The sequence below is a fragment of the Elephantulus edwardii genome, unplaced genomic scaffold (genome assembly GCF_000299155.1).
Source record: "Elephantulus edwardii isolate Elephantulus edwardi_28Jun2011 unplaced genomic scaffold, EleEdw1.0 scaffold00034, whole genome shotgun sequence".
Classification (NCBI taxonomy): Eukaryota; Metazoa; Chordata; class Mammalia; order Macroscelidea; family Macroscelididae; genus Elephantulus; species Elephantulus edwardii.
Window position 1 is genome coordinate 16,307,400 of NW_006399784.1, and position 12,819 is coordinate 16,320,218.

Here is a 12,819-nt window from a genome sequence, read left to right on the forward strand (position 1 = left end):
GTGAGATGGATTGACTCAGTGACTGGAGTAAGGGGGATAGGTGTGTCAGAGACAATAAAGTTGGCTCAGGATAGAGCAGGGTTCAGAGCTGTTGGACATAGAGTCGCTGTGAGTTGCAAGCAACTCGATGGCATGTAACAACAACAACAACTCCTATTCATATGAAAGTTGAACAATGACTTAGTCAACCAAGAAAGATCAATCCCTGGAGAAGAACATTATACTTAATTAAGAGTTTCCGTGAAAAAGAAGACTCCGAGAGAGAGGGACTGACAGAGGGGCGGCAACAAGGAGTTCAAGCACAACAGCAGTTGTGTGGCTGGTGGAGCTCCAGACCTTGTTTCATTCAGTTGTACCTGGGGTTGGTTTGTATCTATATACCATAGAGAGAAACTCTTGGAACAGACTTAAAGGTATATAACCATGACAGTAGCTTTCACGGACGTTCATTGTGAATCTAGGTTAAATGAAATTCTGTAAAGGTTCCAGCCGAGAAAAGCCTGTGGAACACTTCTAGTCTGTCACACTTGGGATCCCCATGAGTTACAATAAGTTCTCCAGTAACGTCTTAAGGGTTCACTATGTAAGGTCTGTTATGGAAAAGGATTTATTTTTATTTACTGTTATATCTTTTACACAAAATACTGTACATGGCACTTTATACTGTCACCAGATATTTGAGAAATAGTCTCATCAATGTAAGATGATATTGTTCCTATTTTCATAATCTACTTAGACACCAAAAGGAATTATAAACATAACAATCTAGGATATTTAGAAATTCTGTCTTGACAGTAGAAGATAATGTGTGATAATTTTATGATCAATAAAAGCACACTAATTATTAACTTAAAATATGCTTAGTAGTAGAATGACATGTCTTTTGGAACCCTGATCTTATCATAAAAGGTATACTGATCCTTTTGTATTAGATTTTTTTCCTCAAGGCCATTAAAATGCCCACTCACTCTTTCATTACCAAAAATTCAGAATCAACCCATTGCTATCTCTCCATTAGGTTTCTGAAGATGTATATAGTGTGGGAGGAGATTTTCCATCTTTCTCCCAAGGAGTTGTAGGTGAATTTAAACTTCCAGAAAGGTGTGACCCTTGGGTTGGCAGCACAATTCCCTATGGACTAAAGCAGTATTGTTATTATGTGCTGTTGAATCTACTCCAATTCATAGCAATCCTATGTACAACAACTCTGAACCCTCCTCTATCTTGATCCAATTTCATTGTCGCTGACACACCTACCTCTGTTACCCTAGTCTCTGAGTCAATCCATCTCATCCAGGATATTCCTCTTTCTTTACTGTCCCTCCACCTTTCCAAGCATGATGTTCTTCTCCAAAGATTGGTCCCTTCTTGTAACATAGCCAAATTATGTGAGACAGTGCTTCAAAATCCTTCAAAGACATCTATTCTTCTTCTACTATTCATAGTCATTGTCTAGCTCTTTGATGCATAGCAAAGAATTGCAAAGACCATATGCCTTGGATTAGGTGCACCTTAGTCTCTAAACTGACATCATTGTTCTTTAGTACTCTGGAGAGATCTCTTGACAGAAAATTTTCCCAGTGTAATTTGCCTTTTGATTTCCTGGCTGCTGGTACCAAGAGTGTTGATTGTAGAGCCAAACAAGCTGTAACTTTAACAACTTCAATCTCTTCTCCATCTATCATGATGCTGCCAGTCAGCCCAGTGGTAAGAATCTTTGTTTTCTTGATGTTGAGCTTCAATCTATATTGAAAGCTGCAGCCATGGACCTTATGAAGCAACTGCTTCAGGCCCTCCTCAGTTTCAGCAAGCAAAGCTGTGTTATTTGCATACCACAAGTTATTGTCTTCCTCCAATCCTGATGACATATTCCTTATGAAGTTCAGTCTCCAGTTGATCTGTCCTGCATATAGGTTAAAATGGTATGAAGATGGGATGCATCCATGATGTAGACCTGTCCTGATTTTGAACCTTTCAGTGCTTTTTTGCTCTGTTCTGATGACTGCCTCCTGGTCCAAGTATAGGTTTCGCATAAGCACAATCAAGTGTTTGGAGACTCTCATTCTTCTCAGAGTCAGCCACAGTTTGTTGTGATCCACACAATCAAATGCTTTTGCACAATCAATGAAACACAGATAGGCATTCCTCTGGTACTGTCTGCTTTTATCTAAGGTCCATCTAACATTAACTGTAATATCCCTAGTACCACAGCCTCTTCTAAACCCAGCCAGCACTTATGACAGTTATCTGTTGATGTGCTGTCCCAGTCATGTTTGAATAATTTTCAGCAGAATCTTGCTTGCATGTGATATTAATAACATTGTTTGATAATTTCCACATTCTGTCAGATAACTTTTTTTTGAATGGGAATGAATATGGATCTCTTCCAGTATTTATTATGCCAAGAGAACTCCCTAAAATGACTGTACTTATCACAAAGGTTCTTTTTCTTTCAGTGGCATAAAGAGAAATATACAGAATTTTCTCATAATAGGGGCCTTGGTAGCCTAATGACAAGAAGCTGTGATGCAGTCCTGAAGGCATATGTTTCAAATCTATCAGTGCTCCAGCAGAGAAGGATGGGTAATCTCCAGAGCAAATAAATGCCTTTGAAAACCTGCTGGAGGGTCAGTTATGGGTTGGTCTGACCTCTAAAGCACTAATAACAAAAGCAATAGAAAAACCAGAATTACATTCCCATCTGTCCAGTATTCTGCCCTCTATTAAATCTTCCAGACTACAGTAGGATGAAAGACTTTTATGACTAGAAAAATGTTGTTGTTATTGTTATGTGCCGTCGAGTAGTACAATAGCCCTAAACCGTGCTCTATCTTGTGCCAATCTCATTGCCTCTGACACACCCATCCCGATTACCCCAGTCACTGAATCAATCCACCTCATAGAGGGCCTTCCCCTCCTGCGCTGTCCCTCCACTCTACCCAGCATGATGTCCCTCTCTAAAGACCTGTCTCTCCTTACAACATGTCCAAAGTATGTCAGGCGAAGCCCCAGAATCCTTGCCTCCAAGGAGCAGCCTGGTTTAACCCTCTCTAGGATGAATCTGTTTGTTTTCTTGGCAGTCCATGGTACATTCAATACTCTTCTTCAGCACCAGACCTCAAAGGAGTCAATTCTCCTTCTATCCTCCCTAGTCATTGTCCAACTCTCTGATGCATAACAAGTGATTGCAAAAACCATGGCCTGTATCAGGTGCACCTTAGTCTCCAGAGAGACACCATTGCTCTTGAGTACTTTAGAGAGGTCCCTAACCACAGACTTTCCCATTGCAATACGTTTTTTGATTTCTTGGCTACTGGTGCCAAGAGTGTTGACCGTGGAGCCGAGCAAACTGAAGCTGTGAACAATCTCAATCTCTTCTTCACCATCCATCCTGATGCTACCGATTGGTCCAGTGGTGAGAATTTTAGTCTTCTTGACATTGAGCCTCAGTCCATACTGAAGGCTGCAGTCCTTGACCCTCTGCAGTAAGTGCATGAGGTCCTCCTCAGTTTCACTGAGCAAAGTTGTGTCATCTGCATAACGCAGATTGTTGAGAGATCATCCACCAATCCTAACGCCACGCTTCTCCTCATAGAGCTCAGCCTCTCGAATAATTTGCTCTGCATACAGGTTGAAAGGGTATGGAGATAGGACACATCCCTGGCGTAGACCCTTCCCAATTCTGAACCATGCAGTGTTGCCCTGCTCTGTTCTGACGACTGCCTCTTGGTCCAAGTAGGGACATCGAATTGATTTTTATTGTTGTTAATGTCTAAAGAATGATATTTCATATTTTATTAAAGAATAACCTCATATTCAGAGTAATATAGCTGTAGCTAGAAACTTATAAGTTAGATAAAGAAGTTAGACAAATTATTGGCAGGAACTTGTCTAAAATGCAAGTGAACTGCAATGGCATGGGATAAACTCAGTTAAGCTAGTGGTGCGATTGTTCTTTATAACCAGTGCTGGAAGTGATGTGACACTTTTCTCAGGAGAGCAATGAAACCACAGTAATATGGGAAGAATTAGTTTAAAATGCATAGTGATATGGTCTTTCATGTCTCACTGCCGAATGGAGACTGAAGGATGTTAGGTGCGGCTGAGTTGGTTCACACAATGACCCTGTGAACAATAGGACAAAACACTGCCTGGTTCTGAACTAGCCTCACCCTTACTTCCGAATATGAGGTGGGAAACAAAACGAGGTGGGGGGAAAGTACTCAGATAAGTAACTGTGTGCTAGCTTCCAGAAGTTGAGAATAAACAGAATATTACAACTCAGCACTAATTTTTAAAGAGAGTTGTTGCTGTAATATTGTTGTAAGTGTTCCAAAGAATGAAACGTTGCCTGATCCTTTGGTCTACAGAAATTATCATATGCCCTGTGAGATTACAATTATGTTATTAGTTCCGAATCTAAGGTGTTATAAGGAGTAATTAGGAATATGTTGTAGACTGTCACACTCATAAGAAATTTTTTACTGGAGGAAAAAAATCTTAAGCATTTACTGTGGGGAAGTCTCATAAAACTTTTGAAAATCAAGCATTTCAGCCCATGAGGCTTTTGTTTTGGCATGAATAGTAAAAAAAAAAGAAAAAAAAGAAAAAGTTGTTGAGTTTTGAGTGTATATGTTGTGTTTTGTTTTTCCCTTAATTTGACTTTTTTTCCCCCTACATCTTGCCTCTTTCATCTGTGTCTTAATATATTCGTAGAGATAGGAATAAGAAGCTGGACAAACATATTTCAAAAGAATATGCTAAGTTTCTTCTTATATTTTTGTAAAGGAATCAATTCCAAGCTTCAGTATGAAATCATGCCGGGTGCTTCCTCTGGGTTGTTCAAGATCAGTCCTGACACGGGAGAGGTCATGACAGCCACCACACTAGACAGAGAACTTCAGGATGTCTTCACTTTCAGAGGTAAAAAATCCTTTGACTACACTGAAAACAAAACAAAAATGACAACAGGAGGCTGAGTAATTTTTTACTTTAAGTTATTGTTGTGCCCTGTCAAGTTGGAATTGACCCATTCTGTATGACTAAGTTGTTGTTGTTCTATTTGATTGCCATCGAGTTGAACATGACTCATAGCGACCCTATTAACAAAAGACCTGAAGCCTTTCTAGAACTGTCATTTCTCTAAGTTCATAGAGTCTCTAGAGGCGTGTTGTTTATGAAGTGGATGCCATTCCTGCTTCCAGCTAATGGTCTGTATATTTCAGTTATTGCTGTATGAAAGTCAATAGTAGGAAAAATAAGTCCAAGTATCTTTGCTGTAGGGTTTTCTTTTTTATTTGTTTTTTTTTTAACTAACTTAGAATAGTTTACAGGTCTTACTTAAATATATCTTATCTCTTCCATGAGATAAGTCAGCAAATAATTTCTAGTCACTTACTCTTTTCTTAGCTTGAGTTCTTGCCGGTAACTGATATTCTCCAAGTAAGTTTATCTTGGAGACTGCTTGAGCTCTGTCTGCTAGGTGTGGGTTAATACTGTGCATATTGTCAGTTTTTTGCCTAGCAGTACAAATAATTTTATACTTCCTATTAGAAAAACGGCAAAAAGACAAGAAAATGATTAGACTTTTCTATGTTAAGTCAACAATAGTAATCATGTTTTGAAATTTCTCTGTACATCTCAAGGGACCTTAAGTAAAACTTTATCTTTCACATCCTTTTCTTAAAACCACAAATAACTATATGTAAGGTACTGGGTGTTATTTACTCTTAAAGTAAAACTTGATTAATATAATGACTGGGAGATCTGGTGGCCTAGCGAGTAAGGCATTGTGCTGCCAACCCAAAGGCAGGTGGTTTAAATCCACCAGTTGCTCCAAGGGAGGAAGGTGAACACTCACTTTCTGAGCACTCACTGAAGACTGACTAGAGGGTCAGCAATGAGTTACTTCCAGCTGGATGATATATAAGTTTGGTGATATTTGAGGATGTTAGACCAGTATATTCTAGGTGTAAATTAATGGACTCAATCCATGTCATCTGTGTTTTTATGCCAGTCCTTGTGCGAGATGGGGGCATGCCTTCGTTGTCAAGCACTACAACCATTCTCTGCACTGTTGAAGATGAAAATGACCACGCACCAGTGTTTACTACCTCACAGTACCACACTGAAGTTCAAGAAAACCGAGAGCCAGAAGTCATCTATACAGTTTTGGCCTTTGATATGGACGTTGGCAATAATGGAGCTATCAAATATCACATTATTGGTAAATATTTTCATTTTTAAATATCCCTCCTCTATAGCTATCACAGTTTTTAACTACTGGACTTGATTCCTAACTCATGGACATCCCATGCACACTGGGGCAAAAACTCTGCCCAAATCTGCTTTGTCATCATGGTTAGTTATGCTGCAGACCATTGTGATCCACCGAATCTCTATTTGCTGGGTTTTAGAAGTAGAGGTTTTATAGTAAGATAGACTAGTTCAACATCACTACAGCACATAGACCTCCCTGGCTGGTGAGTACTGGTTGTATGTGAGGTGCATTGACCAGGAATCATACTCAAGTCTGTGTGATAGATGAGAATTCTACCTCTGAACCACCGATACATCCTAACATATATCTAGTGTTATTCTGTATTTGGTATCATCTGCATTGTCTATGACATACAAACTCACAAAGATCTAACTGGGGTTATGAATGTTCATATCTACTTTCTTTTCATAGTTACCCTGAACTGATCTCTTCTAAATTTCCTAGAAATCTGCTCTTAGATATCTAGTGATTGCTATAACAGAAATATTAAAAGTGAACACTTAAATAGACAAATTATTTTCTCACATTTGGGAGTCCACGTTCAGGGCACTAGCTTTCCTGAATCAGAGGAAGCTTTTCTTTTACTGTTAAATCTCTGGAAAGGTCCTTGGCTCTTTTCAGCTTCTATTTCTTGCTTTTCTAGTTGATCTTCGTGAATATTGGTGTCAGTCTTCCCCCATCTCTGCTTTTTTTTTAATATGTCAAAAGAGATTGATTTCAAACATACTGTACATTACCATGAAGAAAATCCATTCCTAAATGTAATTATAGCCACAGGTTATAATTATAAGCAACAGTCAGTGACTATAGTGGCATAGTATGGAAATTTGCAACATTTAATTCTGGGGAGCCTGCAATAACCATTCCTCTTTCCACCATGGTAACATCTGTAACTCCAGGAACCTCCGCCACCCAAGTCATGGCATATTCTGCTGGCTTAACTCCATCAAGGCAGTGGGCTCCATTTGTGGAGCCCAGGCTTTGATGAGTGGTTCAAACTCCATGTTGGGCTGTACACTGATGCCACAACTTCTGCAGGAATAAATCTAAGTGGTCTTCTTCCCTCAGGATGTCTGCTACCCAGGGCACTGCCAGGTGTACTATCAAGCTTTGCAAGCAGGTGTTCTGTTTGGTTTAAAGAAAATAGGTTAAGTCTTATGCCCTTAAATCTCTCCATCTTTCCAGTGGCTCACTCATCTTTAATAGTCCACAGCTGCAGCAGCTCTTTCCATTCACTCCGTGGTCACCTCAGCAGCCCATAGCTTCCAGCCGCATGTAGCCGGGGGTGCAGGGTCCTGAGCGCGGTCCAGCTGGTCAAGAACAGGCCTTAGCTGCTCACCAGGCTGCTGTTATCAACCTTGGTGGACTGGGGAGCTTTCTGCAGTCCCAGGCAGCTGCAGTTGAGATTCTTGCAGCTTCAGATGGCTATGGCAGCAGCAGCCGCCCCAACAGCTCAGCTCCATCACTGTGGACATACAGGCAGCCAGCTAAAAAGCCAAATCAAGAGAGGCACGCCAACAACTCCAAAATTCTAAATCTGTACATTATTTCTTTTTCTCTTTGAAAAGACTAGAGCATTGAATCAAAGATTCTGCATTTTTACTTAATTTTGGGTTTGTTTTTTTTTACTTGTCAGTATTTTACATTGTTAAATGTACAGACTTTATATAGAAGTACAACCCTATGGTTTTTAAATAAAACAAAGAACCAAAACAAAACAAAAACTGGTCTGCTACCTGTAGAAAGCTGAAACAGGATCCAAATATCACACCATACACAAAAATCAGAGATCTGGGAGTAAAGTCCCAAACCATAAAGTTCATAAGAGACAAACTGGGACCAAGCCTTTAAGGCCTATTCTGTGATATAAAGAGGCTGGAAAATACAGTCAGAAATGCACAATCTGGAGAGGATAACATTGATGAATAGGACTTTCTAAAGATTAAATCCCTGTGAGCATCATAAACTTTTTCCAATAGGGTGAAAAAACTCCTATTGACTGGGGGAAAAGATTTGGCAATACCACGTCAGACAAGGGTCTCGTTACAAAAGTTTATAGAATACTACTGGGCCTCCAGAAGAAAAGATTTACAAAATGGGCAAGATGCCCAAATTAGAAAATGGGCAAAAGACATGAAAAGATTTTTCACAGAGGAAGACATTCAGATGGCCAACAGACACATGAAAAAATGCTCAAAATCACTGCCAATCAGAGAGATGCAAATCAAAACCTCAATGAGATATCATTTCACCCAAGTAGCAGTGGAAATGTTTAGCAGAGCTGCAAGTAATTAATGTTGGACAGGATGTAGAGAGGTGAGAACTCTCATGCACTGTTGGGGGGGATTGTAAAATGGTAAAACCACTCTGGAAGACAGCTTGGCATTTCCTTAAAAAGCTGAACGTTGAAACTCCATATAACCCAGCTATTCTACTACTAGGAATATATTCCAAGGAAATTAGAACTGAGACACAAAAGGAGAGTTGTACACCAGTGCTCGTAGCAGCATTATTCACCATTGAAAGAATATGAAAGCAGCCTAAAGGTCCAACCACAACCAAATGGGTTGAGAAATTGTGGTATATTCACACAACAGAATACTATGCAGCACTCGGCAACAACTATGTCCAAAAGTACTACACAACTTGAGAGAGACTAGAAAGCATTATGCTGTGTAAACTAACTCAGTCTCTTAAGGACAAATACTGCAGAAGACCATTATTGTAAATACAGGATACTTAGTAGAACATTTATAGGACTCCAAGCAAGAGGGAATGAGAACAGAAGGGTGAGGATGCATAGGGACAAGATCACAGGGTTGGACAATCTGGTGGGTGGACGGGGGGTGGAGGGTAAAGAAAATGGGAAAGATCCAGTGGGGACCCAAAAAGACAGGGTGATGGTGGGCATGGACCAATGATCATTAAGTTTATAAAACATAATGTATGAGAATGGTTATATGAAACACAATGTGAATGAAGAATATTGTGAAATATAATTTATACAAACTTTGTAAGCAAATCAATATAAAATAATTAAAAAAATTCCAAAAACTAAACCTACGTAATTTCAAATGTGATCTCATGCAGAACAGTATATATAAGATACACAAACTAAACTTTTGGAAAATGTCTGCCTTAAAAATTCCCCATCTCAAATCTTCCTTGGAGGAAGTTCCTTTAGCCTCAAGGGCTCTCTAATATCATTAATAGTACATGCAGGTAAAATCTTATTAAAATTATTTAAAAATATCTAGAACATTATCATCAACAGAGAACTGACAGAAATGTAAGCTGGATTCAGAAGAGGCCAGGGCACAAGAGATATCATTGCTGATGTCAGCTGGATCTTGGCTGAACGCAGAGAATACCAGAAAGAAGTTTATTTGTTTTTATTGATTATGCAAATAAATTGACAACGTAGATCATAACAAATTATGGATAGCATTTGAAATGTACAAATAGAGATATATGGTACAAAAGAAAGGAAGATAAAAAGAAAGAAAAAAAGAGGGGAGGAATCCCCTTGGAAAGTCAGGAGAGGACCCAAATCTTCTGGCATGCTGCAAGGAAAAAGAGAACAATGTTCAAGTTGTCACTGCTTGTATTGGCTCCCAGGCCCCCGAGACTGGTCTAGGCCCACTTAAACACCTGTGAGCTTGGGTTCCTAGAGAATGTTTTCTTTCTGGTGTAACCCCCCTTTTTCACTCCTGTCAAATGTACTGTTTGCTTCCCATACTAATTTCTCTGAGAAAGTTTGCTTTTAGCACTGTGTACAGGAGTAGCAAGGCAGGAAAGGGGGAGAGAGACACCAGCCAGGTAACAATTCTATCTCTTGACAACATTGAGAAGAATGGGAATCCCCAAACACTTAACTGTACTCTTGTAAAACCTCTGCCTAGGCCAAGAAGTTGATGTGCAAAAGGAACAAGGGAATGGTTTAAAATCAAGAAAGGGTTTTGTGTCAGGATTACATCCTTTGTCCATACCTATTTCGTCTGTATGCTGAGCAAATCTTTTGAGAAGCTAGACTGTATGAAAAAGAATGTGGCATCCATATCAGAGGGAAACTCACCAAAACCCTGAATTATGCAGATAGTACAATCTTGCTTACTGAAAGCAAGGTAAACTTGAAATGTGTGGTGCAGATCAAAGACCATAGTGTTCAATAGCGATACAACTTAACTTCAAGAAAGTAATAATTCTTACAACTGGACTAATAGCTGGCATTGTAGTAGGCTGAGAAAAGATTGAAGTTGTCAATAATTTAATTTCATCTTACTTGGATCCACGATCAGCACTTTTGACAACAGAACTCAAGAAATTCAAAGATGAGTTGTCTTGGAGAAATCTGCTGTTAAGGACCTCTCCAAAGTCCTAAAGAAGAAAGACATCAGTTTAAAAACTAAGATATACGTGATCCAAGCTTTGGTATTTTCAGTTACTTCCTATGTGTCTGTCAACTGGACAGTGAATAAGAATGACAGAAGAATCAATGTCTTTGAGTTGTGGTACTGAATATCCTACGGACTGTCAAAGAAGTAGTCTTAAAGCAAGTCCTCTAAGGAGCAGAGTGCACCTTACAGGCAAGGGTGGTCAAACTTTGTCTCATATACTTTGGACATATTGCCAGGATGGGTCAGTCTTTGCAAAAGGACATCGTAATGGTCTAGGTGGAGGTTCAATGTATGAAAGGAAGACCTCCATCCAACAAGATGAATTGACACAATGACTGTAAAAATGGCCTTGAGCATAATGGAGATGGTGAGGATAGACCAGAATAGGGCAAGATTCAGATCCCTTGTTCATGGGTCACTATGAGTCAGTTGACTAGATGACATTGGACAGCAGCAGCAGCAACAACAGAAACATATCCATGGTAATGACAGGTGGTCTAAACACTCTCTAATCCTTGTCCTACATGAGAATCATGAATCCGACCCCATTATATAAAGACATTATGTTCCCTTTTCATGTCTTTGTAATATGTCATTTTATTTTTGCGCATTATTTCAGAATCTCCTCATTGCTCAAGTAAACCTGTGTAATTGTCTCCTAACATCAAATCAAGCTTTGAATTTATTGTTGTGTTGTTTATAAAACAGAAATTTTATTAATGACACTTTGTTGTGAAAAATCCTTCAGGAACTTCCCATAAATTTCAAGAGAAATTACAGAATTTTTGCCATGAATATGGGACATTTTCCCACCCTTTTCTACCCTCTGCACACAAAAGCCAAAGGGACTTTGTGCACTAGCCACACCAGAACATTTGCAGATGGTTAATTTCTCTTTTTCCTGGGACTTCTCAAGGCTCCACCCTATCGTGTGGAAAACTCTGAAATTTGTATCCTGGCTTCCTTCCCTTTAGAGTAGTTGGGGTTTTTTAAAAAAAATTTATTTTTTCCCTAAGCATTTCCTTGCTTTAATTTGCTTGGCTCCACAGTCAACACTCTTAGCACCAGCAGCCAGGAAATTAAAAGAAATATTGCAATGGGAAAATTTGCTGTTAGGGACCACTCTAAAGTACTAAAGAGCAATGGTGTCACTCTGGACATTAAGGTGCATCTAATACAGGCCATGGTCTTTGCAATCACTTGCTATGCATCAGAGAGCTGGACAGTGACTAGGGATGATAGAAGGAGAATTGATGCCTTTGAGTTTTGGTGTTGGAGAAGAGTATTGAATATACCATGGACTGCTAAGAAAATAAACGGGTTCATCGTAGAGAGGCTGCTCTTTGGAGGCAAAAATTCTGAATGTTCGTATGACATAATTTGGACATGTTGCAAGGAGAGACCTGTCCTTGGAGAAAGATGTCATGCTTGGGAGGATGGAGGGAAAGTGCAGGAGAGAAAAACCCTCGATGAGGTGGATTGATTCAGTGACTGGGGTAATGGGGGTAGGTGTGTCGGAGACAGTAAGATTGGAATAGGACAGAACAGGGTTTAGGGCTCTTGTACATAGGGTCTCTGTGAGTCACAAGCAACTCGATGGCACATAACAACAACAACAAGAAGCATTTTCTTAACTATCATAACATAGAAGTGTTCAGTGACCTTTGTCTGTGCTCCCCAAGCCCTTATACATTTGATTTTCCAGGTGTTGACCTGTCTCTTCTCCTAATTTTGAACTCTTTTTTTTGGTAGATTATTTAAATTTTTAATCTAAATTATACATTTAACGTAATTTGAAATTAGGTAGTTCTGATGGACTCTTTTCCCCTTTCATTATTTCTTTAATTTTTTAAAAATAATTTTAATGAGCATTTACAGAGATTTTGGATTTCCATTCATTCATTGCTGCACTTCTCCCCCCTCCCAGCCCTCCCACCCATCCCAGTTTGTTCCTCTCTTTTAAAAGTAAAAGAAACACTCCTTCCCTGGTACACAATCCCCCTGCACCCCTCCCACCGCCCCAAGTACATTCCACTATGCAACCTTAATTGTGGACTCTTGTGATAACCGTAAGACCCTATCATACATCGCTTTGAAATTATTCACTCCCGGGGAGCTCTGGTGGCCTAGTGGCAAGGAGCT

General features: G+C 39.5%; 1 protein-coding gene across 1 annotated transcript in view; it reads left to right on the forward strand.

Moving 5' to 3' along the window:
- DCHS2 (dachsous cadherin-related 2) overlaps positions 1–12,819 on the forward strand; it is a 393,558-nt gene that overhangs the window by 278,415 nt on the left and 102,324 nt on the right. The window contains exons 11-12 of the mRNA XM_006884496.1: positions 4,789–4,923; positions 6,017–6,226. Coding sequence (XP_006884558.1) covers positions 4,789–4,923; positions 6,017–6,226 — 345 coding nt within the window. The remainder of the gene's footprint in view (positions 1–4,788; positions 4,924–6,016; positions 6,227–12,819) is intronic.